Source organism: Mytilus trossulus, unplaced genomic scaffold, assembly GCF_036588685.1.
Source record: "Mytilus trossulus isolate FHL-02 unplaced genomic scaffold, PNRI_Mtr1.1.1.hap1 h1tg000110l__unscaffolded, whole genome shotgun sequence".
Lineage (NCBI taxonomy): Eukaryota > Metazoa > Mollusca > Bivalvia > Mytilida > Mytilidae > Mytilus > Mytilus trossulus.
This window is the reverse complement of record NW_026963297.1, coordinates 3,350,315-3,376,595: the sequence shown is the minus strand read 5'-3', so window position 1 is coordinate 3,376,595 and position 26,281 is coordinate 3,350,315. Positions and strand designations below refer to the sequence as shown.

General features: G+C 33.3%; 1 protein-coding gene across 1 annotated transcript; it reads left to right on the top strand.

Annotated features, from left to right (window-relative positions):
- Nucleotides 1-7,270: 7,270 nt before the first annotated feature.
- Nucleotides 7,271-25,639, top strand: LOC134700065 (uncharacterized). The gene is made up of 3 exons (XM_063561439.1): nucleotides 7,271-8,031; nucleotides 14,637-14,777; nucleotides 25,280-25,639. The coding sequence occupies exons 1-3, from the start codon at nucleotides 7,285-7,287 to the stop codon at nucleotides 25,304-25,306; spliced, it is 915 nt and encodes a 304-aa protein (XP_063417509.1). The 5' UTR covers nucleotides 7,271-7,284; the 3' UTR covers nucleotides 25,307-25,639.
- Nucleotides 25,640-26,281: the final 642 nt, after the last annotated feature.

Here is a 26,281-nt window from a genome sequence, read left to right as displayed (position 1 = left end):
AACCATTTGATTAATTCAAATAGAATGCCCTTATTCGTATTAAACTAGGTTTTCTAGTCGAATTTGTGAAAAAATCATGTTTGTTTACATTTTTTATGTCATTGAAATGTCGAGAAGCAATCTGCCTTTTGTTGTTTTGTAATAACTATGTACTTTTAAAACAAGATATTCTCACATACTAATCATAATGTTGAACCATTTTGGCAGACAGTTTTATTTTGTCGTAAATTTGTCTGTGTAATTAATTAAATTATAATATGTATTGACCTTTCATATGTCTTCTCGATTAAATGTCTTTCACGATCCGTTACCAGAACTTTCACGATCGTCGCTCAATACTTGACCGCCGTTAGATATTCTTTCACGCTCATTTCTCTCGATAAACCGAATGACACCCGTGGAATAGCTGAACTTTATTGAGTTCACACAGATTGACCTCCGATTCTGTTTATGATGCATGTATTTAACACAGATAGCCATTCGGACCATAACAGTTTTCAATTAGTTTACAAAAGAGCCATCTCAGTTATTACACCTTTGATACGGTGAACGAATTTTAACAAAGAATAAACTTTACAACTTTATATTGATGTAGTTTGAACCGTCTTTGTAACTCTTTTAATAACCAAATAAATTCATTTTAAAATCTCGTTAAAACGGAAAACTTTCAACACAATATAGAGAGTCACAGTAAACGAATTACCGAGCTGGAATTACCTTCACCCCAAAAATGTTTGATGATATACTGAAATATAATATTGATTTAGCCCGGACTAAACTATTTTGTGAAAACTGTTGTAAATAAGTAAGTGTTTTTTAATTTCTGCAATAACTATATGTTTTTTCCTATATGGTGTTATTAACTGTGTTGCACGGTGACAACCGATCTGAGCATTAGGAGTGTTATTTATTTAATTTTTTTATGTTGAATACAGACATGGGGAGACAGTAATTACATTAGTTACCAAATGATTATGATCGAACATGTTCTACATCTTTGGTTTTGGATCGTTTGTAGCTGTACTGGGAGAGCAACACATAATAGGTTATTTTTTTCACGTGTTTTTTTCTAAATGGGAGATGACATCTAGATACAAGAACATGATATAAGGAGCCTATAACTCAGTGGTTGTCGTTTATTTATGTGTTACATATTATTTTTTGTTTATTTTTTTAACATCAATAAGGCCATAAGTTTTCTCGTTTGAATTGTTTTATATTGTCATTTCGGGGCCTTTTAGAGCTGATTAGGCGGTATTGGCTTTGCTCATTGTTTATGGCCGTACAGTGACATGTAGTTGTTAATTTCTGTGTCGATTTGGTCTCTTGTGGAGAGTTGTCTCGTTGGCAATCATACCACATCTTTTTTTATATGTATTTGCTTACTATTGGTATGGTTGTATTTATATCACTTTGTGTTGGAAATGTCGAATTGGTTCCTCAGATTAGAATACATTTATTGGTTTTAAGTAATGACAATGGCTTATGCCTGACATGATTATTGGGGCTAAATGAGATAGGAAGTAAACCTGTGCTGATTTATATCAATTTTTTAATTATATCTCCTCCGAAGCTGGTCAAGGCAAAGACAAATTTTGACCAATATGAAAATGATTTCACCAAAAGAACCTTTGTGAGCATGCTTCAAAGACTCATAACTGCTCCAAAAGTAATCTGATATAATTTTAAGCCTGTCAAGCAGATATCATCAACATCTACTTAATAAGTCTAAATACCTAAAAAGCTATAGTATTCAAAAGGTATTGCAAAATTATTCCTTTTCATTTTTTTGTTTTGTTATATGGATACAAATATAAGTGATACATGTACCAATACAATATTTGTTGTGGTATGAAAGTGTAGTAATTAACATTTACTGTAACAATGTTAATTCACACAAATTAAGAAATAACAAATGAATGGAACAGATACTCCACAGGGCGCAGCTTTATACGACTACAGAGGTCGAACCCTGAACGGTTGGGGCTAGTATGGACACAACATTTAAGCTGGAAACAGCTCTGAATTTGGATTGTGGTTAAATAGTTGACACTGCTAAGGTTTCTGACACATAATGAATGTGGTCTAATGCACTTAAATTAATTGTTTTTCTTTTGTGCAATTCACCAAGTCGTTGAATATTAATCCTTTTAAAAAAACCACTTGAGGTAAATTTCTTTTTAATTCCTGAAATCTGAAATGAGAAAAATTCCCCTACCCTGTCCCCCAATTTTACATATAAAAAGAAGGTGTGGTATGATTACCAATGGGACAACTATTCACAAGAGACCTAATAATGCAGAATTTTACACCTATAGTTCAACAATTAGCAAAGCCCACACTGCATAGTCAGCTATAAAGAAGAGGCCCGAAATAACAAATGTAAAAAAATCAATTAGTCGATTGTGCATGATTAGAGCCTAGTGCAAAGTATTCCCCCAACTTTTTATTTCTGCCTAATCAAGTGGACATGTATTTCTGTACCTTCGTTAACATTCTTATGCGTCATTCCGACATTCCTGTCCTGTAAAGACCTGGTTTACACGACTACAAAGTTGGCCCTTTATTTTTCCGAAACCATATTGGATTTTCTCAGTACAGACCAATACATTCAGAGACTGTTTACACTTATAACACAGGGTAAGTTATTCGGTAAAATAACAAAGTTAAACAATTTTTTTCCATTGCATACTAACAAACTAAAGTTTCAACGTCTGCTTGTAAATGTTCTTAAGCTCCTTAATCTATCCGTATTATTTTCTAAATGAATTCCCTTTTCTATATTACTAGCGGTATTTTTGACGACCATTTTAATACGAATGGTTTAACGGAATTGCATTATTAGTGGTATAATTTACCGTATTTTTAGACATCCTTCCGAGTTTCTACATATAAGATTAGTATTTCATGGGGATACGGCTTGCAACATAATTTTTTTTTATTGCAAAAATAAACCAGGAAATAAATTAAAGTGATAAATATAAAAAAAAGAAGATGTGGTATGATTGCCAATGAGACAACTGTCCACAAGAGACCAAAATGACACAGAAATTAACAACTATAGGTCACCGTAAACCCTTCAACAACGAGCAAAGCCCATACCGCATAGGCAGCTATAAAAGGCGCCGATATGACAATGTACAACAATTCAAACGAGAAAACTAACGGCCTTATTTATATAAAAAATGAACGAAAACAAATATGTAACATATAAACAAACGACAACCACTGAATAACAGGCTCCTGACTTGGGACAGACACAAACACAAATAATGTTGTGGGGTTAAACATGTTAGATGGATCCCAACCCTCCCTCTAACCTGCAAAAGGTTATAAAGAACTGATAGGGAAATTAATTGTGGTCTGTGGCCCACTACGCTAGCAGCCATCTTTAGGATATGTCTATGACCCCAAAGGTTGCATAAGATTCAAAGGAACTCAAAATGTTTTTATTGATATATAACCACTATATTATCAGTTTTTAATATATAATTAAGCTGCAGGAGAACTGTCAATGATTTAAAAATATCAAGTCATGTTCATTAATTTAAGACAATAGTAATCGCTTTCCATATACTAAACAGCGTGCTGCCTGCTTTTAATTGTAATAGTCAACAGTTTTGAGTGTGCATAAAATCGTAAATAGTAATAAAATTATTGAAATGCTTACAAAATTGCTTGTAAAAGGGAATTGAACTTGAACTTATAAATAAATTTTGAGATATTGTGTCAAATAGCATTTCCGTTACGGTAAGGGTGGGGTAGTTGTCCGACCCCAACTTTGGACCATATTTAAAAAGAATCTAAGCCGAACAACACCCTTAATTTTTTCTCAAGTAGACCTTGGCTATTCAGCTTCACATTGCACTTAGTGGCGTAAATCTATTGCCGTAGAACATTTTTTATTAATATTTCCGTAAGGGTTCGGCTTAGATTTTTTTTTTTAATTTGATCCAAAGTTAAGGTCGGACACCCTACCCCAACTTTGGACCAAATTAAAAAAAAAATCTAAGCCGAACAACACCCAGGAATTTTTCTCTTTAGTGTAAATATATTTTATTAATTATATTCAGGTACATACATAGGCATTTACATAATGATACAAGTGAAATAATTAATAGGATCCAGAAACAAGCTCTTAGCTTATATTAATCCGTTTCCTAATAAGAACATTTCATATTTTAATACTCAAAGGGTAAAATGTTATAAAAAATAACAATGTTACACTAGATGGAAAGAAGAAAAAAACATATAATAAGGTTTGTGACACACAAGAAAGAAGAAAAAAATATATACAACGGAATAATAAAGTGTATGTTTCTGAACGGACACAATTATAGATATAAGCATTACTTGTTGAACAAGATGTGTGCTATCATATGACAAATCTTTTACTACTGAGTATGTTTGAACTGCCAAGAATATTTCAATGCTTTGTTCGTAGCTGAAGTCCGTTGAACCGTGTAGCAAGATTTCTTCCGACAAAAAATGTATTATATTGATATTATAAAAATGCTGTTCACGCATAATGTGAAAACAGGGGCAGTGCAACAAGTAGTGCGCTGTAGTTTCTATAGCACCACATAAACAAAGTGGCGAATCCACTATATTTTTAACAAAAAGATGATGATTTAGAGAACTGCATTGCATACGAAGTCTTGAGTGATAAATTTGACCTAATCGCTTACCAATGTAATAATAATTTGGAGGTTTAATCGTCCGAGACTGGACACAATTCCTGAATGCCCCCACCGAAGTACTGGTCTTAGCATTCTCAGGGAGGAGATTCCATGAACGTACAGTTGCCGGTAAAAAATAATTTGAATACAGGGCTGTTCTTGTTCGAACAGGGGGGATTAGGGACGAGTTTCTCGTATTATGATAATGTATGGCTGCATGGGACTCTGGAACTAAGGTTGATAAATATTCCGGAGTAATATTATTTTTCATCTTGTAAAAAATAAATTAACCTGTGGGCCTCCCTTCGATCTTTAAGCTTTTCCCAACCCGTTTCGAGATATAATCTCTCTAGGTACACCAACCTAGTACCCCCAGTTATGATCATGGCAGCCTCTGTTTGAACTTTTTCAATCTTATCAATCAAAAGATGTGTGTTGTTGTCCCAGATGACATCAGCATATTCTAATAATGGTCTTATATATGTTAGGCATTTTTCTCTTTAAAAAAGATATCCGACGTATTTAAATTTGAGTATATGTTTAAAACTATAATTGCGATAACCTTCAGAAGCACAATGTCTAAATGATGCAGTACCTCTTTAATAAAATCTCCATCTGAATGTAGCTACAAGAAATTCTTTTCTAAGTCTGGTTATATTAAGGCAATAATATATAAGAATATTGTGCTGACACCTAAAAGTCTTATTTGTCAAAAAAAATAAAAATACCGTGCAAATATCAAGAAACAAATATACATTAACTACTGTTTACATTTAACTTAATTCAATGACATGGTAACAAAGCTAGAAACTATTGGTAGTATAAGCAGTATCTTTCTGTTTACATTCACCAAAACCCCGCGGAAATCTCACATGCGTAGGTGCGTTCTAAAAGTCATGTACGTTCGTACAACATAGTTTACATTAAAAATTATATAATTGTCCCGAATAAACAGCTGTCATGGCCTGGGTGCAAAGAGCTATTGGAGCAACAATTATTTTAATAAAAATATAAACCTTTTTAAGATCTAGTTCAAATATTTATAGTTTTTCACTTGCTTTCCATCACGATATAATTTTCGAGACGTTTTTTCAAACACAACCAAATCACCCACTATGGCAGCATTTTGTCAAATCACAGAAAGGATTTTCGAGCATGCGTATTCTGTTGCCATAGTTAAGCGTCCATAAGTTCAAAGTGCACAAACCGAAACTATACCGACTACGTCGTAAAAAAATATTAATGCACAAGTGCAACTTTCTTTTCTTAACATGCAGAAGAATAATGACTTTTCAGGATCTATTTGACAGGATGCCATGCATATGGAAAGCTATTTAACACAATATCTCAAAATTATTTTATAATTTCAAGGTCAATTCCCTTTTACAAGCACTTTTTTAAGCATTTCAATAATTTTAATACATATTTACAATTCTATGTACACTCAAAACTGTTGACTATTTAAATTAAAAGCGGGAATCACGCTGTTTGGTATATTGACATCGATTACTAATGTCTTATTTAATGAACAGTACTAGATGTTTTTAAATCATCTAATAGTTCTCCGATTGCTTAGTTACAAAGTTATCACAGATAATATATTGGTTATATATCAATAAAAGCATTTTGTGTACGTTTGAATCTTATGCAGTTTTGTGGGTTCATAGACATATCCGAAAACTGGCTGCTAGCGTTGTGGCTGCTAGCGAGTGGCTGCTAGCGAGAGCCTGGTCCTGGGACAGTGGTATAACAGTACAGCAAAAGAACGAACTATAAAAAATCAATTGAAAAAGGCTTAACTCATCAGATGGACAACAATACAACTCAGTCTCTTATTCATAAAAACATAGATAAATCGTGCAGATCCTTAAAATTATCCATTAGATATCTCTAGTATGTGTTGATAGGCCTGGGGATTAATAAAGGAACCAAAATAGCGGGATTTTTTTAAGTCAGTGTTCTTGTTATTGAGATATAAACCATTGAAAGTTTGGCGGGAAAATGTTTTCTCTTGAGTTTTCCTAGCTTTATCATTGACTAGTTAAATATCTCAAAAAACTGTTCAAAAACAACGATTTAATAAGATTTTTATAGATGGCTTAAAATTATACATGTAAAAGATTTATGAAAAGAAAAATGGGGGTAAGTGGGCAAATATTATTTTAACGCATTAACATGGATAAAATCAGAGGAACCCGAAAATCTTACAAGAATTCATAAACATTACAACTGAACATCTTTCAAACTAGTATGTTAAACTGAATAATATGATTATTATATCAGCAATGCAATGCAGTATACTGAAAAGTGCGCTTCTTAAGTAAGTTTGTATAATATATATGATTATTCCACGTTGAGAAAAATCAAGAACACATATATATATATATATATATGTTAAGTCACTATAAATTAAAAAGTTCAAGATCAACAGGATTTTAAAACTGCATCATGATTATCAAGATTACAACAATTACCAGTGGATAACAAATAGCCTTTATATTTTCATATAATATTTAACAAATTAACAGTATATTCAAATAATATTTGGATTTGTTTTTAGATATTATTTGTTTTTAGATTATGAGAAACGATTGAAATATTCCAGATGGAGCAACAACATTGGTGTTCATTTTGTCTGATCCCTTTTAAAAATGAATTGATTTTAAGAGCTCATCTTAACATTCATGAAAAACAACCACCAATTTCCTGCAGTTTGTGTCCACTGACATTTGTACATCATAGTCAATTAGGGAATCATATCAGATATAGGCATTCAGATTACATCATTAACTCGTTTATTGAAAATGCTAAAAGAAATTATAGAAAGACTATAACAGACATTAAAACTGAAATAGAATCTGATTCCGAATGGACAGACAGTTCCGAAGAAGAAGACTGTATAACAAGTAGTGAAGGAGAAGCATTTTTGGAGGAAAACAATAAAATAGTCACAAAAGACTATGAACGAACGAGAGAAGCCGTACCAAACATTCCGAATGAAATGAGGTACATCCTTTCTCAAAAAAAGATCGATGTTTCTGACTCTAAATATTCTCTTAGCCAATTTGATTCAAAAGAATCAAATACCAAACATATGAACAATTCGGATGGATGGCATGGGAACACAACGGACTGTGATGTTTCATTTCTTGACAAATTAGAAAGGGAAAAAGAAGCAAGACATCTCTCCGATGAAACAAAAATGTTTTCTACTTTTAAAGACAACTTACCTCTTATTTCTACAAGGCACACGTTACTGCAGCACATGAAGTCGGTGAATAACAATTCAGAGGATATTGAGTGTATTCAACGTCCTAGTTATAATTTTGAAGATGACAAGAATGACCCTAAGGTTTGTAGGAATTTTAACTTTGAATGAATACTCATCATAAGCTTCAGTTCTTCCTTACATTATGAATGCATAGGATTTGTACGGAAGCCGTTTAGTGTCAGGGTGGAGTTTAATTTTAGATCGTTTTAACGACTTAACTTACTTTTATTAATGACTAAGTTTATCTATCTCGTTATAGCAACTTATCTAACTCATTACAACTTACATGTAGTTAATTCGTTTAAAAAACTTAGCTAACTTGTTAAAACGATATAGATACCTCGTTATAACGACTTTAGTACATCATTATTACGACTTAGGTACCTCGTTATTACGACTTAGCTTATTTAACTCTTTATAACAACATAGCTAACTTGGTAAAACCAACTTCGCTAACTCGTTTGAACGATATACTAGTAGCTTACTCGTTTAAACACCTTAACTGTCTTGTTACAACGAGAAAGCTTAGTTGTTTTAACCAGTCAGTTCGTTTAAAGGAGTAAGCTTAGTTGATTAAACAAGTTAGCTAAGTTGTTTAAACGATGTTCTACTGAAATAGCACTCTGGTTTTCTTAATGCCTTAATTACATAAGAATTGTTTGTGGCACATTTTCCATCAAATTTTCTCGATATGTAGAAGCTCCATTGGCTTTGAACTGTTTTCTGCTCTTTGGTCGGGTTTTTGTCTTTTTGACAAATTCCTGGTTTTCATTCTAAATTGTGTAATCTTTAGATTCAAGCGGTTATTTCATGTGTCACATGTAGCTATAGGAAACAACAATACAAAACCGGATGTTTTGTTTGAGGATGACAATCTTACAATAGATTAATCTAACTCCAACCTACCACTGTCCCAGGTTAGGGGGATGGTTGGGATCCCGCTAACATGTTTAACCCCGTCACAATAATTATGTATGTGCCTGTCCCAAGTCAGGAGCCTGTAATTCAGTGGTTGTCGTTTGTTTATGTGTTACGTACATATTTGTTTTTCGTTAATTTTTTTACTTAAATAAGGCTGTTAGTTTTCTCGTTTGAATTTTTTTAAATTGTCTTATCGGGGCCTTTTAGAGCTGACTATGCGATAAGGGCTTTGCCCATTGTTGAAGGCCTAACGGTGACCCATAGTTGTTAATGTCTGTGTCATTTTGGTCTTTTTGTGGATAGTTGTCTTATTGGCAATCATACCACATTTTCTTGTTTATATTGATGAACAAATTGTGTAAAATTGTCTTTAAAGGGCAATAAGTCCTTAATTAATCCATATCTACATACTGTGTAACAGGCACTTTAATGGCAATCTAATATAATGTAAGCATTTAAAGGAAGGAATATACAAATATGCTGAATCTTTGACATTTTGGTGTGATAAATCGAAAGCATCTTCGCTACCCAAGGGGTACGATCCACTCCCGCTTTATTCGCCCTTGGCGATTGAGATAAAATTTCGGAGACTCAAGGTAAGGATTTTATTGGTTGCAGTCAACATTCGATGCATCCAATCAAAAAGCGACTATAACATGATCACGTGTAAATGTAGAAAGTGTTTGTAAACAATTACCACGTGTTTATTGTGCAACATGTCTTTACATCCCTAATTAATACGACTTGAATGTTTTTTAACAACCAATAGAAGCTCCTGTGTATGTTTCATGCACAAATGCATGAATGTTGACGTATATTTTCATTTCCTGCTTTACCAAGTGTGTAGAATCTAGACGCTACCGTGTTTTTACCTCCAAATTGAAATTCAGTTCAGATCAGTTTTTGTATATTCCTCCATTAATTGTGGAGCACTACCCAAAAGGTATAGTTTTAGCAACTATGTACACCTTAAAACATAGGGAAACAATTAATTATATATATTACAGATAAAGAAGAATTCAAGAGTCCAAGTGCTGCCATTGGTCAATAATAATGTATTCGGAATAGGCGTTAATTTTTATCTTCCGATAGATGGCGCAACATTGTTATCACAAATTTTGGCTCAATCCGCCAAGTATGAAGAGAACGGGAGTGGATCGTAACCCTTAGCTAGCGAAAATGAAGCGAAAGTTGCACCTCACTAATACATGTATCTGACGACCCAGTTGAAATAGATAGTACAGATGATATGCTTTCAAACGATAAACGATTGAGCTGTATGTCTAAAATATTTCAGAAAAAGTCTCTGCATACACCTAGTCGCTATTTATTCCATTCCGGATAAGTTCTAAAATTACACAACTTTTTCATCCAGTTGAAGCTATCTGGGACCCTGTTGAAACAATTCACCATGCATGCTACTTTTAAATGAGACCTGTTTAAACTACCGTAAATACTTCAAACAAAATATTATTTACTTCAATTTAGTTTCGAAAAAAGTTGATCATACTATATCAAAGTTTCTTGATGATCACTTTCTAAAGTTTTTCTCCCTCAGCTCACTTATGATGACCGCCATTTTTCGGCCGGTGACCCAAACAGGAAGTTGTATAAATGACTGTTTTTCCCGGAATGGACTAAATAGCAATAAGGTGTATTGGTTCAAAAATAAGATAATTTAGAACAGTCCGAAAGGCTGGTGGCTGTTTTACATATATCACATATGTGTGATTGTTATACAGATATAAAGTCTACTTTAGTTAATGATAACATGGATAAGGTTTTCTCTCTCTTATCTAACTGTTACTGTGATACTAGACATCACCATTAAGTTTGTCTAAAACGCTTCAAGTCAGGCCATAACATTAAAAAAAATTAAGATAACCCCCATTTATTTCCCCAAATGAAAGTCGTAAAGTGAAGTTGAATGGTGAATACACGTGCCAAATGTAAATTGTTGGTAATGTTATTTGAGATTAGTGACCCCCCCCCCCCCCCCCCGCTCTCCTCTCTGAAATAACGGTTTTATAACGAAGTCGATGTAGGACTTTCTTTGAAATATTTTTGTGCCTGGGAGAGAAAATTGATGCCCCAGTTGATGCAAAGTGTTATTTAGAAATAACAATAACTTTTTCATACTCCAAAAATTACTAGGTTCAACTATCTCCCAAAAATGCAAATATTCATAAAAATCAGAACCCTGACCACATGCACACCTTCAATATATACACATGGGAAAAAGTATTGCAACACCTTGATTTTTTAAAACTTGAAAAATCAGTCTCTTATTTTGGATGGAATATGATAAAATATTTGTAAAATAATATTGAAACGTAGTTAATGACAGTCAACATTGGCTTTAAAACGAAAAAAAAAAGATTTTTCTAACCAAAATTTTTATAACAAAATGAAGTGTTTTTTAAAAAAAAAAAAAATGACTTTTACAACTTTTACTGTAGTCGAACTTTACAATGTCAGACATTTCAAAATCAATCTTTAGATGATTGTTCACATCATGGTTGATCGTTATACACCAAAGAATTAGTACTTTGTGCGCAGCCTCGATTCAAACGGATAACCGCATCTTAACGTCTTCTGATTCCTACTATAAGTCGACTAATTTCTTGTTAAGCTAGCAGCAACCATTCTTGACGAATGGTGTTGTTTATTTCATGACTGGTTTGAACTGGGGTGTCCTTGCATTCACTTTACGCACAAAAGTCTCCCATATATGCTCGATATGGTTCAAATTCGGGCTACGATTTGGCCAAGGAAGATAAACCGAATTCCATTTGAACAATGGATCTTCCTCCACGATGCTAATTTCCAACTTTGGTGAGCTCTGCACTATATTGGATACGGGCATCCGTGTGTCTGTTCGTACGCAAAGGTCCCGAAATGGTATTATCGCACGATAACCAGTAGCGATGAGCCGATCTCGAACAGTTCTTGTTTAAAGGCTCCTGTATGGTCATCATTCTCTTTTGAGGATTGTATTGTTTGCAATGGGTTTCCTTCTGACCAACCTTCATTATGCTTTATTTTCCCTAGCAGATGTTATAGGGGGTCTTCTGGACCTCGGAAGGTTTTTAACATCGTTTCTTGTTTGATTTTTAGCTCACCTGGCCCGAAGGGCCAAGTGAGCTTTTCTCATCACTTGGCGTCCGTCGTCCGTCGTCGTCGTCCGTCGTCCGTCGTCGTCCGTCGTCGTTAACTTTTACAAAAATCTTCTCCTCTGAAACTACTGGGCCAAATCAAACCACACTTGGCCACAATCATCATTGGGGTATCTAGTTTAAAAAATGTGTGGCGTGACCCGGTCATCCAACCAAGATGGCCGCCACGGCTAAAAATAGAACATAGGGGTAAAATGCAGTTTTTGGCTTATAACTCAAAAACCAAAGCATTCAGAGGAAATCTGACATGGGGTAAAAATGTTTATCAGGTCAAGATCTATCTGCCCTGAAATTTTCAGATGAATCGGTTAACCTGTTGTTGGGTTGCTGCCCCTGAATTGGTAATTTTGAGGAAATTTTGCTGTTTTTGGTTATTATTTTGAATATTATTATAGATAGAGATAAACTGTAAACAGTGATAATGTTCAGCAAAGTTAGATTTACAAATAAGTCAACATGACCGAAATGGTCAGTTGACCCCTTTAGGAGTTATTGCCCTTTATAGTCAATTTTTAACCATTTTTCATAAATCTAAGTAATCTTTTACAAAAATCTTCTCCTCTGAAACTACTGGGCCAAATTAATCCAAACTTGGCCACAATCATCTTTGGGGTATCTAGTTTAAAAAATGTGTGGCGTGACCCGGTCAACCAACCAAGATGGCCGCCACGGCTAAAAATAGAACATAGGGGTAAAATGCAGTTTTTGGCTTATAACTCAAAAACCAAAGCATTTTGAGGAAATTTGACAGGGATAAAAATGTTTATCAGGTCAATATCTATCTGCCCTGAAATTTTTAGATGAATTGGACAATCGGTTGTTGGCTTGCTGCCCTCCAATTGGTAATTTTTAAAGAAATTTTGCCGTTTTTGGTTATTATCTTGAATACTATTATAGATAGAAATAAACTGTAAACAGCAATAATGTTCAGCAAAGTAAGATCTACAAATAAGTCAACATGACCTAAATGGTCAATTGACCCCTTAAGGAGTTATTGCCCTTTATAGTCAATTTTTAACAATTTTCATTAACTCGGTAAATTTATGTAAATTTTTACCAAATATTTTTCTCTGTTACTAATGGGCAAGGTTCATTATAGATATAATTGTAAGAAGCAAGAACGTTCAGTAAAGTAAGAACTTCAAACATATCACCATCACCAAAATACAATTTTGTCATGAATCCATTTGTGTCCTTTGTTTAATATGCACATAGACCAAGGTGAGCGACACAGGCTCTTTAGAGCCTCTAGTTATTCTTAAAACGACTTTTAGTGGAATGGTGATGACCAACAATACGTTAAATTATCACAGCGTCATACCTGCTTCCCTCATGCTGGATATCTGCCATCTTGCTGCAGTTATGAGTTGTGGATGACCAATTACAAGGTGTCAATAACATAAATTTATAAACTTGGTTATTTTAAGTGTCGAAAACAATGAGGATACAAACATCTGTTTTAGTGTTTACGAGTACAGTAGCCGATACGAACTGATAGAGTCGATATTAATGATTAAACTCAGGTGATATTTAAATAATGTTTACTACTTCTATTTCAACAAATTATTTAACAAAAAAATAAAACGTGTTTTTTTTAATTTGAATTTCAATTTGGTGTTGCAATACTTTTTTTCCATGTGTATATGTGAATACAGACAACAAAGTTTTACCTTTTAGGATTCTAAACTGTAGATTTTGCCATTTGATACACAGGCACTTGTTTCTGTCAATATGGGGTTTACTATCAATACCAGTATAAAAAAAACACAAGGTAGCTAACGGGAATTTTCAATGTGTTCGCTTCAACCAATATTTTATTACTTTCCCTTGCCCCTTTCACGAATAAAAGTACACCAGTCTTTCGGTAATTGATTTATCTTTACAATGAAACAACTCTCACGTACCTTGAGAATACCCCTCAAACAGAATAACACACTTGAGATGAGAATTATTGACCTTTTTCCAGACCATTGAATTTGGAAGTACTAAACTTCCGGTTTACTTAGGAAGTTAATATAACACAGCAATCTGATTGGTCGAATTCATCTGGTTACCTGTTTATTTATATTAGTTACCAGAAACCAGAAAAATGTGACCAATCAGATTGCTGTGTTATATTAACTTCCTAAGTAAACCGGAAGTTTAGTACTTCCAAATTCAATGGTCTGGAAAAAGGTCAATAATTCTCATCTCAAGTGTGTTATTCTGTTTGAGGGGTATTCTCAAGGTACGTGAGAGTTGTTTCATTGTAAAGATAAATCAATTACCGAAAGACTGGTGTACTTTTATTCGTGAAAGGGGCAAGGGAAAGTAATAAAATATTGGTTGAAGCGAACACATTGAAAATTCCCGTTAGCTACCTTGTGTTTTTTTTTATACTGGTATTGATAGTAAACCCCATATTGACAGAAACAAGTGCCTGTGATTTGATAAGGAACTTTTCGTTTTGAATTTTCTTCGGATTTCAGTTGTGATTTTACTTTTTACCTCAAACTATAGCATATTTATATTCCGTCCTTTCTTACACGTTATTATTGAATTACTTTTATTTCATTTCCGTTGCTTTATGTTTTCTTATCTATTTCTAAGCAAAACACAAGGGATGAGTGGATTGAGGAAGTTGACGGAGACAGAGACGAACTGAATTATGAACAAAACAAAGCTATGACAGAACATGATGCTGCTGGCGCTAATAGAGGAGACCCAATACCATTTAATGAAGACCATGAGGTAAATTACATAATTGCATCAATACATTCTATAAATTACCAATTTGATAATGAGTATTTATAACTTTCATTGTAGAAAATATACTTGTCATGTACCATTACAAGTTTAAGTGATGCATCAAGAAAAAAAATACTGCGTCTTTACTCAGTACTTCGATTTACTTACAAGAAACTGGTTGTATAAGCCCTCAATGAGACGTTATTAAAAAGCATTGACATACTACATACTAAAAAGATAAACTTTATGGATTTGATATACATGTACTCACGCAACATAATTCCAATGGGTATGTTCAAAATTATTGAACCAACGCATATATTTTATTCTTAATATTTTTAACATTTATTACTTCTAATCAATCCAGTTTAAGGGCATACGATACAGTCTTGATCCCGTATTTACAAGTTGATGAACATTTGTTGCATAAAGGCTATTTTTTACCTGATTAAATCAAATATGTAATAAAAAATATACCTTCATGTGCTACTTTTTGAGTTCAATGAGGTCGACATTTTGTATATATGCTCAAAATTCGAGTTTGTGGCCGTATTTTCCTTTTCGAAAGAAAGACATAACTTTTTTGTTTTAAAAGATAAACACAAATTGATTTTTGTCAAATAACTTGTAATTTCTATATTTTAAAAGTATTCTAAAAATTTATGCTTTTTTGTTCAGAAATAACTAATATTTATTAAACGGTCATGAATTAAGAAAAACACGTCTTTTTTTGCTGTATATTTTTCAAAATAAAAAAGGCACTATTTACAGTTTTATAAAACTTGGTTATCATAATCTCCCTGCAAAATAAAACAAAATGTCTTTTTTAAAAATTGGGGGGTCCATGCACTCGTTTTCAAATTATATCAGTTTGACTGTTAAAAATTAGTCGAAAAATGCACCTTTTCCCGATTTGTCACAGATTGACGTCGCGAAAATAACATTTTATGTTAGCAACGTCACTACCTCCTCTGTAACTGTATCATATGCTAATCCCGCAAAAAAACCCAACCTAGTTCATCATTTGATTGTTGACAACAAATGTTAGTGGCAAAAAGTCAAATACTCCGAGGAAAATTCTAAACGAAAGTTCCTTAGAAAATGGCAAAATCAAAAGCTTAAACATCAAACGAATGGAGAGCAACTGTTAATTCTTGACTTGGTGCAGTCATTTTTCTATGTAGAAAACGGTTGGATAAACCTGGTTTTATAGCTAGCTTAACATCTCTCTTGTGTGACAGTCGGATACATTGACAACGATGCATGAACAAAACAAATATAAATTAAAAACCAATTGTTCAGAGAACAATTAAAGGTCTTTCCACCAAAACAATGTATTTTAATATGGAAGTTGTGAAATTAAGTTTAGAATGTCATTTCAATCGTCAAATAATAGCTAAAGGCACGTTGATCCCTAAAATATATGGTTACTTTACCATATTTTTTAAATAAGGGAGATAATTTGTTACTTCCGGTTTGAAAAATGCTATTTCCGATAATATTTGAATATTTACTTGACACTGATTCCAAAAATATCTGGTTCTATATACTTTTATATTTATAAAGTACAAAAAAAAACTACTTCCGGTTTACACAAGTTCACTTTCGGTTTTTTGTTTAAATGTTAAATGGTTTGATACTGTTTGCCAAAAGTTTCATGGCTTTATCATGTATTCTTGTGAGGTAAAAGCAAAGGTCAAAATCTAGAACGTCAAATTAAGCTTTGACCTTGAGATCAATTTCAAGGTCATCAACCAAGGACTTCAAATCAAAAGATCATAGGTCTTAATTATATTTTGTTAATGAGTTATATCACCATACGCATATTTTCTAACAAAAGAGGGAAGAAAACTCCCTTTAACGTTCAACGTACCTTTGCAATCAAAATTTATGTGTTACAACATGTCACAACTAACAAATTAGGAAAAAAAGTTTGTTGATATCTTATACAGTTTTTGAAAATAAGTGAAAATAAGCCAAATTCTTAAATAAGAATATGACCTTGACCTTTGACCTTGACCTAATTTTTTAATTTTTTGGACAAAGGACCTCAAATTAAAAGATCCTAGGTCTCTATCACTTATGGTTTATAAGATACAAATACATATCACTTATGTCAAATGCATAAGGGGAAATAACTGTCATATGAAGCGTTCATATTGCTTGGGTCAAAATAAGACAAATCATGCGAAGGATATAACGAGCAATTTTATAAAATAAATTTGTCGTAATATTTTACGGTTGCGAGGGAGTAGTGAACATAAGCAACACAGTGTTTGGGGAGATAACTCCTACAAAGTAAAGTATTCGGTTACGCAGGGTAAATTTCAAAGGCGCATAAACTGTTCGATATCATATACCAAATATCTTAGCAACATATTGCGAAACAAATGTTTATCGCAAGAACAAAATTATGCGGAAGAAAAAAAAAATAATAACAATCAGAAGGAAAAAAATAGGTCTTTCCACAGAAAAGTGGAAAGACCTAATAATAGGAAAAATTGTTTTTTTGGTCTATCTGATGAGTTTAGCCTTTTTCAACTGAATTGTATAGTTCGCTCTTCTGTTGTACTGTTATACCACTGTCCCAGGTAAGGGGTAGTGTTTGGATCCCGCTAGCATGTTTAACCCCCGCCACATTATTCATGTATGTGCCTGTCTCAAGTCAGGAGCCTGTAATTCAGTGGTTGCCGTTTTGTTTATGTGTTAGACATTTGTTTTGCGTTCATTTTTTTACATAAATAAGGCCGTTAGTTTTCTCATTTGAATTGTTTTACACTGTCTTATCGGGGCCTTTTATAGCTGACTATGCGGTATGGGCTTTGCTCATTGTTGAAGGCCGTACGGTGATCTATAGTTGTTAATGTTTGTGTCATTTTTGTCTTTTGTGGATAGTTGTCTCATAGTCAATCATACCACATCTGCTTTTTTATAAAATGTCAAAAAATGGGGTATAGCAGTCATCATTGTGTCAAATGAACTTTAAACTACCCATCACAATTAGGATCTCAAACAAAATTAAAAACCAATTGTTCAGAGAACAATTGAAGGTCTTTCCACAAAAAACAATGTATTTTAATATGAAAGTTGTAAAATTAAGTTTAAAGTGTCATTTTAGTCGTCAAATGATAGCTTATTGTACGCTGATTCCAAAAAATATGGTTTCTATACAATATTTTTTAAATAAGGGAGATAATTTGTTACTTCCGGATTGAAAAATGTAACTTCCGATAATATTTGAACATATACTTGACACTGATTCCAAAACTATCTGGTTTTATATACTTTTAGATTAATAAAGTACAAAAATTGCTACTTCCGGTTATCACAAGGTCACTTCCGGTCATTTTGACCAAGGTTAAATGGATTGATACCTTTTGCCAAAATTCTCATAGCTTTATCATGTATACATATGAGGTAAAAGCAAAGGTCTAAATCTAGAACGTCAAATTAAGCTATGACCTTGAAATCAACCAAGAACCTGAAATCAAAAGACCATAGGTCTCAATTATATTTGGTTGATGAGTTATATCACTGTACGCGTATTTTTAAATACAAGAGGGGAGAAAACTCCATTTTACGTTCAACGTATCCTTGCAATCAAAATTTACATGTTATGACATGTCGCAACTAACAATTTTGTAAAAAAAAAAAATGTTGATATCTTATACGTTTTTTTTTGAATAAGTGAAAATAAGCCAATTTCAAAAATTAGAATATGACCTTGACCCTTGACCTTGACCTAATTTTCATTTTTTTTTACCAATGACCTCAAAACAAAAGGTCCTAGGTCTCTAGCACTTATGGTTTACAAGATAGAAATGCATATCACTGATATCAATGCATAAGGGGAAATGACTCTTATCCTGGTACTTTTGATAACTATCTTATATGGAGCGTTCATATTGCTTCGGTCAAAATAGGACAAATCATGCATAGGATATAACAAGCAATTTCATAAAATAAATTTGTCCTAATCATTTACGGTTGCGAAGGAGTAGTGAACACAAGGAAAACAGTGTTTGGGGAGAAACCTCCTACAAAGAAAAGTATTCGGTTACGCAGGGTAAATTTCAAAAGCGCATAAACTGATTGATATCATATACCAAATATATAAGCGACATATTGCGAAACAAATATTTATCGCAAGAACAAAATTAGGCGGAAAAAAAAAAAAAAAAAAAAAATAATCAGAAGAAAAACAATAGGTCTTTCCACAGAAAAGTGGAAAGACCTAATCAGTGAGACGATAGAAAGATTTATATTTCTTTCATTTAAATGTTTTTAAGCAATATGTAAATCATTTGTATATAAATTCCTGGATCGTTTTTAGAGCTCTTTACAACAAATGATTAATACTTTGAAAAATAAGGGTATGACAAATCATTCTACTTAATATTGTTCAATAATATCAAATTACTTGATTCATTTAAAGCTGCTTAATTATGGTATAATCAATTTCAGACTTTTGTATACCATTCCAATTTTTTATTTTGTCTCCCTGTCTATATAACTCTGCTCAACTAACAAAAAAACTGCATATCACCACTTTGTGGCGTCAAATACGTTGACATGGCCTTAATGACTTTTATCAATATCTGTAGTTACACAGCTAATGAAAGCAGTCAAGAGTAAATTTGTCTTTAGTTTTCATGGTTGACAGTTTTCACTTTTCAACTCAAAACACAATAAAGTGTTTCTTTTGATCGCACTATCAACCTCTGTACAGTCGAGAGATGCAGATGTTGTAATATCACATGTACAATTTAACTGCGTCTATCATTAGAGTAAGGGACGATAATTCAGAGGACATGTTATGTTTATTTTCATGCAAAGTGGTTATTTATTTATGTATTTCACTTATAATGACGAATGATCATTCTATCAAATCTGTATTGCATTTATTAAACGTGAGTCATTATATTTACCGACTTTTCCCGTTTGAAAAGTTTTACACTAGTTATTTATTATGGGGCCCTTTATAGCTTGATGTTCGGTGTGAGTCTATGCTCCGTGTTGAAGACCGTATCTTGACCTATAATGGTTTACTTTTATACATTGTGACTTGGATGGAGAGTTGTATTATTGGCACTCATACCACATCTTCCTTTATCTAATTTAAAACGTACTTGTTGTAAAATCTGTTCTGAACAAAAAAATTTTTTTTTAAGTTTAAATCGATATCTGTCAATTTTTGCTTACTTATCGACCTATTCTGACTTTGTTTCATTATTGTGATCTGCAAGTGGTACAGGACATGTCTTTTAATTGTTTGTTACCTGCTTGTCTTTATGCAATGACTGGACATATATATATTTTGTGGAATAACTACATAAGCTTTACTTGTATATCATCTGTTTAAACTAACTTATGTATATGATGGATACAAGGGGTAATTATGTGAAGCAGAGTTAACCCAACATCTACAAGTACTAACATATAACATGAGTTTGATATCAGAATGTTCATAAGAGAGGGACGAAAGATACCAAAGGGACAGTCAAACTAATAGAAAACCAATGAATAAACAACACAAAGCCCACCAAAAACTAGGGGTGATCTCAGGTGCGCCGGAAGGGTAAGCAGATCCTGCTCCACATGTGGCACCCGTCGTGTTTCTTATGTGATATCAAATCCAGTAAAAAGTATAATTCGGTAGGTCACATTCATGAAAGGGAAGGGGATTGTAGTTACGACGTAAGGAACATATCCGATATCATTTGTGAAACGGTTATTCCATAACGGTCAACCAACTCGTGATGGTGTCCGTAAAATTTACGAAGGGATGATTTCAACTTCACCATTTGAAACTCTTGGTTTAATAGCTTCCTTGTGAGCAGCAACCCGCTGTCAAGAATATCATGATAGGAAATGCAAGCACGGGAATATCTTATCAATTGGGAGATATATACCCCGTATGCAGGTGCTGCTGGAATGTTGCTACTTAGAAATGGAAAGTTCACAATTGGAAAGCTGAAATCAGCTCTTTTGTCGTAAAGTTTTGTTTTCAACCGACCCTCATTGTCTATTTCTAGATTTAAGTCAAGATATGAAGCCGACTTAACTGTATCTGTAGTATCATTTATCTCTAGTTCAATGGGATAGATGTGTTCCACATAGTCACCAAATTTTGAATTATTTAGTGAAAAACATCATATATATTGCGGAAAGTAGAGTTAAAGGATACTGCTAACTTCTTATCCTTCTTCCTAAGAGGTTCCTGCATGAAGTCAGCCTCATAATAATAAAGAAATAAGTCGACAAGCAGAGGGGCACAGTTTGTTCCCATTGGAGTGCCGACCGTCTGTTGAAAAACACGTCCTCCGAACGTAACAAATATGTTGTCAATCAAAAAATCAAGCATCTTGATAATATCCGTTTCAGAGAATTTTTTGTTTGAATCAGAGTGATCTTTTACAAAGTAGGATTTATTCCTTCCTAAAACAAGATACTTGTATCTACGTTGGCCATTCTTTTTTATGAAGCCTTTCAATTTGTCTTTTAGTTTGGAATGTGAAATACTTGTGTTAAGAGTAGAAAAGTCAAATGTTTTAATACTGTTACAAGATGAAAGAGAGTTAGATTGTATGTACTCTAAAAGATCTTTGGAAATTTTAAGTATCCACATCTGATTCACGCCACCTCTAGAATAGACAGTTTCACAATAACTTTGAAGCCCGTCTTTGATTGCTGATAAAATAGATGTTAATAATTTAGAAAGAGGTTTCGTGGAGCACTAGGAAGACACAGCACTATACCGTGGTTTGTAAGGACACTTATGTAGTTTAGGTATCCAATACAGTGATGGAAGATCCAGTTCTTCCTCTTTGATTGAAATTCCAAAGGAACAAATAACAGACCTATGATTATCCATGATTTCCTCTTTGGTAAGTGTCGTGAGGGTATATGTTGAGTTTCAAGTAAATTGTCAATACCTTATTCGTTTATCAAGCAGTTAATGTAATGACTTTTACACACAAAAACGATGTTATTTGGGGCTTTGTCTACGGGGACAATAACATATTCATCATGGAGGTCGGATAGGTGTTTAGCAACATTTGGGTCTTTAAAGATTGACGTAGAATGGGCATTGATGGACCCATTCAGTTTCTTAATTCTGATTTGCATCAACGACCTCTTCGATGCCTTAATCCATTCGGAAAGAGTGTCTACGTCTTCCTTCTCGCGCTGAGCCCATTGCCTGGCATAATCCTCGACTGAATCCATCAAAATTTTAAAGTTGTATTTTCAATAGATGGATTTAGGCTCACGATATTTCGGACCTTTCGATAACACATTTCCCCAATGGGAACAAACTGTGCCCCTCTACTTGTCGACTTGTTTCTTTATTATTATGAGGCTGACTTCATGCAGGAACTTCTTAGGAAGAAAGATAAGAAGTTAGCGATATCCATTAACTCTACTTTCCGCTATAAAGATGACGTTCTTTCACTAAACAATTCAAAATTTGGTGACTATGTGGAACGCATCTATCCCATCGAATTGGAGATAAAGGATACTGAAGATACAGTTAATTCGGCTTCATATCTTGACTTACATCTAGAAATTGACAATGAGGATTGGTTGAAAACAAAACTTTACGACAAAAGAGATGATTTCAGCTTTCCAATTGTGAACTTTCCATTTCTAAGTGGCAACATTCCAGCAGCACCTGCATACGGGGTATATTATATAGATTAGACCGTTGGTTTTCCCGTTTGAATGGTTTTACACTAGTAATTTTGGGGCCCTTTAAAGTTTGTTGTTCGGTATGAGCCAAGGCTCCGTGTTGAAGGCCGTACTTTAACCTATAATGGTTTACTTTTTAGATTGTTATTTGGATGGAGAGTTGTCTCATTGGCACTCACACCACATCTTCCTATATCTATATATCTCCTTATTGATACGATATTCACGTGCTTGCATTTCCTATCATTATTTTCTTGATAGAGGGTTACTGCTCACAAGGAAGCTATTAAACCAAGAGTTCCAAATGGTGAAGTTGAAATCATCCCTTCGTAAATTTTACGGAGTTGGTTGAACGTTATGGAATAACCGTTTCACAAATGATATCGGATATGTTCCTTACGTCGTAAATACAATCCCCTTCCCTTTCATGAATGTGACCTACTGAATTAGACTATATACCGGATTTGCAACACGACGGGAGCCACATGTGGAGCAGGATCTGCTTACCCTTTCGGAGCACCTGAGATCACCCCTAGTTTTTGGTGGGGTTCGTGTTGTTTATTCTTTAGTTTTCTATGTTGTGTCATGTGTACTATTGTTTTTCTGTTTGTCGTTTTCATTTTTAGCCTTGGCGTTGTCAGTTTGTTTTAGATTTTTGAGTTTGACTGTCCCTTTGGTATCTTTCGTCCCTCTTTTATTAACAATGTTGAGGTCACCGGTAATAACGTGGCCAGCAGGATTATTTACCACACATCATTTTTAACATCTGTCATCACATCAATTTAGATATTACTAATTTTACAGTCATTGTTTCGTCCATTGTATTATTATATGAATTTGCATTTTAGTACGCATATTTTTTTGGAATGAGTCATCTGTTACCAATCTGCCAATAATGTAGGTAAAAACAGACGCTGACAGTTTGAAATTAACCTGGCTTTTCACAATTCGTCATAAATAACTGTTTGCCAAGTGTATGAGAGGGCACTCATTAAAATGATGGTAATTGTAAGATCATTGAAGTGTTTGAAATCCAGACCATTTTTACTGTGTAAACTCTGTGTTCGACCAGGGCATGACATACACATACCAACTGCCCTGAAGTTAACGACCGAAAAAAGGTTCTTTTTCTTTCAATTTTCTTTCGTTTCCCTTCCATCTATGTACAATCATGCCCATGGATTATCGAATAGCTACGATGACAGGTTGATTATACTTATGGTGGCCAGGTCTGTTAAAACTATCTTAATTTGAAATAATAAATTTCCCCACCTCAGCAGCAACATACCAACTTCACACTTGTATATGGGATAATATTTCCAACTTATTCTGTATTCAAAAGCTTGCAGCTGCTACTCAGACTTCACGAAAAAGTATAATATCAAGAAAAATACCAACCTGCAAGACTGTTGGTTTTCCTGTTCGAACTAACTCTACTAGCCTTTTTTGTGCTTATAGCATGCTGTTCGTCGTGAGCCAAGGCTCCGTATTTAAGGACGTTTTTCTACTTATAATGGTTTATTATGTTTTTACATATTGTGACTTAGAAGGAGAGTTGTCTTATTGACACTCGTATCACACCTTCTTATTTCTATCTATGGCATTCATTAAAATAGATAACAAATTTTCTCACAGAAAGATTTGTTGTTGTTCAATATACTACAAGTAGTTTACATATAGTATGATTAAAGGAGCACTAGCTACGATATATATACAAACAAATGTAAAGCATGTTGTTTTGTACAATCATTAATGGAAATTAAATAGTAAAATAATTATTCGCTTTTAGCAGCCAGTATGGTTCAGTTGTGTCAAAATAAGCTAAGAAACTTTGATGATGAATCATTCACTTGCAAGCGAATAAATAAACCTCATATAATCTGTATTCATGTAAAGTTTAATTTAACCCCTTAGCTAGAGATGGATAACGCATGAATTGTCTGTGTGCAGTTATGTAAAGAAAAAAGAATGTCAACATTTAAAGTGAAACAACGGTAAATCATTTGATTGACTGATTCGATCCACAATAAAACGTTCTTACATATATAAGGCAAAACGATGATAAACAATCTATAAAATGAAATTAAACAGACCATAAAAAATCTAATTGCACGAGTTGCTTAATCTATTTATATCTATTTATATCTAAACTAATATTTATATCGTTTATATGGTCATCGTAGGTGTTCGAGGGTCAATTCGATAGTTAATAAGATAGTGTCTGGGCTAAAATACTCACTAAACGAAGCTACATATTATCGAGATTATGACCTTCAAACTGTTTTAAGCCAATTAATTTGGATAAATGTTTTACATTGTTATCAATCAAATATGAGAATTTGAATCAAATCGGTGAACATGAATTTGAGAGCTAGTACCCTTTTAAAACATAAGTTCTTCCATTATCAATCATTGAGGAATACTCAGGAAAACAAAGATATCTGAAACTTATCTTATCCGCAAGTAATAGTATACCCAAAATAATAGATTTATATGTAAAGGAAAGGATTTGCTAACGCATAACATTTTAATAAACATTTGGCCAGGTTTCTTTCAAAGAATTGATATCTAGATTTATATTTCAGATCAGTAGATACAATTAGTTTTGTTTTCAAATCATAAACGATTTTATACTGATATTCAACAAGATAAGTCCATGAATCCATATGATTTGTTTTATATTGCATATAGTTTTATGAGCAAGCACTGTCCTTGGTACTATTATTATGTTTTTATCTAAGCTGAATTAAAATATATAGAAACCTGCTCATACCATGTTATATAGGCGTCAATAAAAAAATATCCTTTAATTGCAGTGTGGAAGGAAGCCATCGACATACTAAAGGGTACTTTTATGAAGAAAAAGAAAAGAAGCAGGAACAAAGGACGGTTCGCTTCAGAAAAAATAGTTTCCTTCAAGAAATGGTTAACTGCTAACTTTCCTTTGGAAGGTGTCATTTGTGGTTGTGGAAAAACTTTAAAACACCGGACTCTGTTGTAGCCCACCTACGAAGAAAAAGCCCCATAGCCCGAAAAAATGTCAAGTTATATAAAATTGGCATATAATCAAAGATAAGAAAATTCTTGTGGTGACGATAATAGTTTCATGCATATTTTGATAAGTAAGCTCTAACGAAGGCGGAAAGAACTAAACTATAAATGTGCAAGATTCACGATCTTGATTAATGTATTTACATGTCTGTAATCTAATTTTCATTTTAATTTCCATGAAATGATTTATTTCTGACATTTTATCAGAGAAACTTGTAATAAACCAAACTTAATTGACATGAACCAGTTATTGAGTTATAAGATGAGCATAACAATTGAAAACATGAAACTTGGTTTTTTTAATGAATATAACGAAAGGTACACATTATAATTTTGTTCTACTGAAATATTCACATATTTTATCGGTAAAATCAAAACAGAGTCAAAATTGACCCATGGACTTTGTATCCTAACGGACTCCAGATTATTCCCTTATTTGTGATTGTAATTTGTTCATTTTTATTTCAACGTAAATCAAAAAATATGGTTATAACGACTGAAATCTCGATATAACTGAAAATTATGACAAAGCGTTTTCATTATCACAAACAAGTCATAAGTTTAGTTAATTTTAACAGCGGTACAAGAACATCGTTCATATATATATATATATATATATATTCATTAAATAAAATAATAAAATAAGTAAAAAGTTAACAGTTCCATTCTATCGATTTCATCCTTCCATTGGGACTCTTCAGGATAACTGATGTAGTGTCGCTATAGGCGACGTCGTCAAGGAGGTTTATGACGTTCCGTCATTGTTC

Bases quoted from the DNA above. Each gene is read 5' to 3' on its own strand.
- LOC134700065 (XM_063561439.1), top strand. From the start codon at position 7,285: ATGGAGCAACAACATTGGTGTTCATTTTGTCTGATCCCTTTTAAAAAT. The intron at 8,032-14,636 runs GTTTGTAGGAAT...TCTATTTCTAAG, and splicing joins ATGACAAGAATGACCCTAAG to CAAAACACAAGGGATGAGTG. The intron at 14,778-25,279 runs GTAAATTACATA...CTTTAATTGCAG, and splicing joins CATTTAATGAAGACCATGAG to TGTGGAAGGAAGCCATCGAC.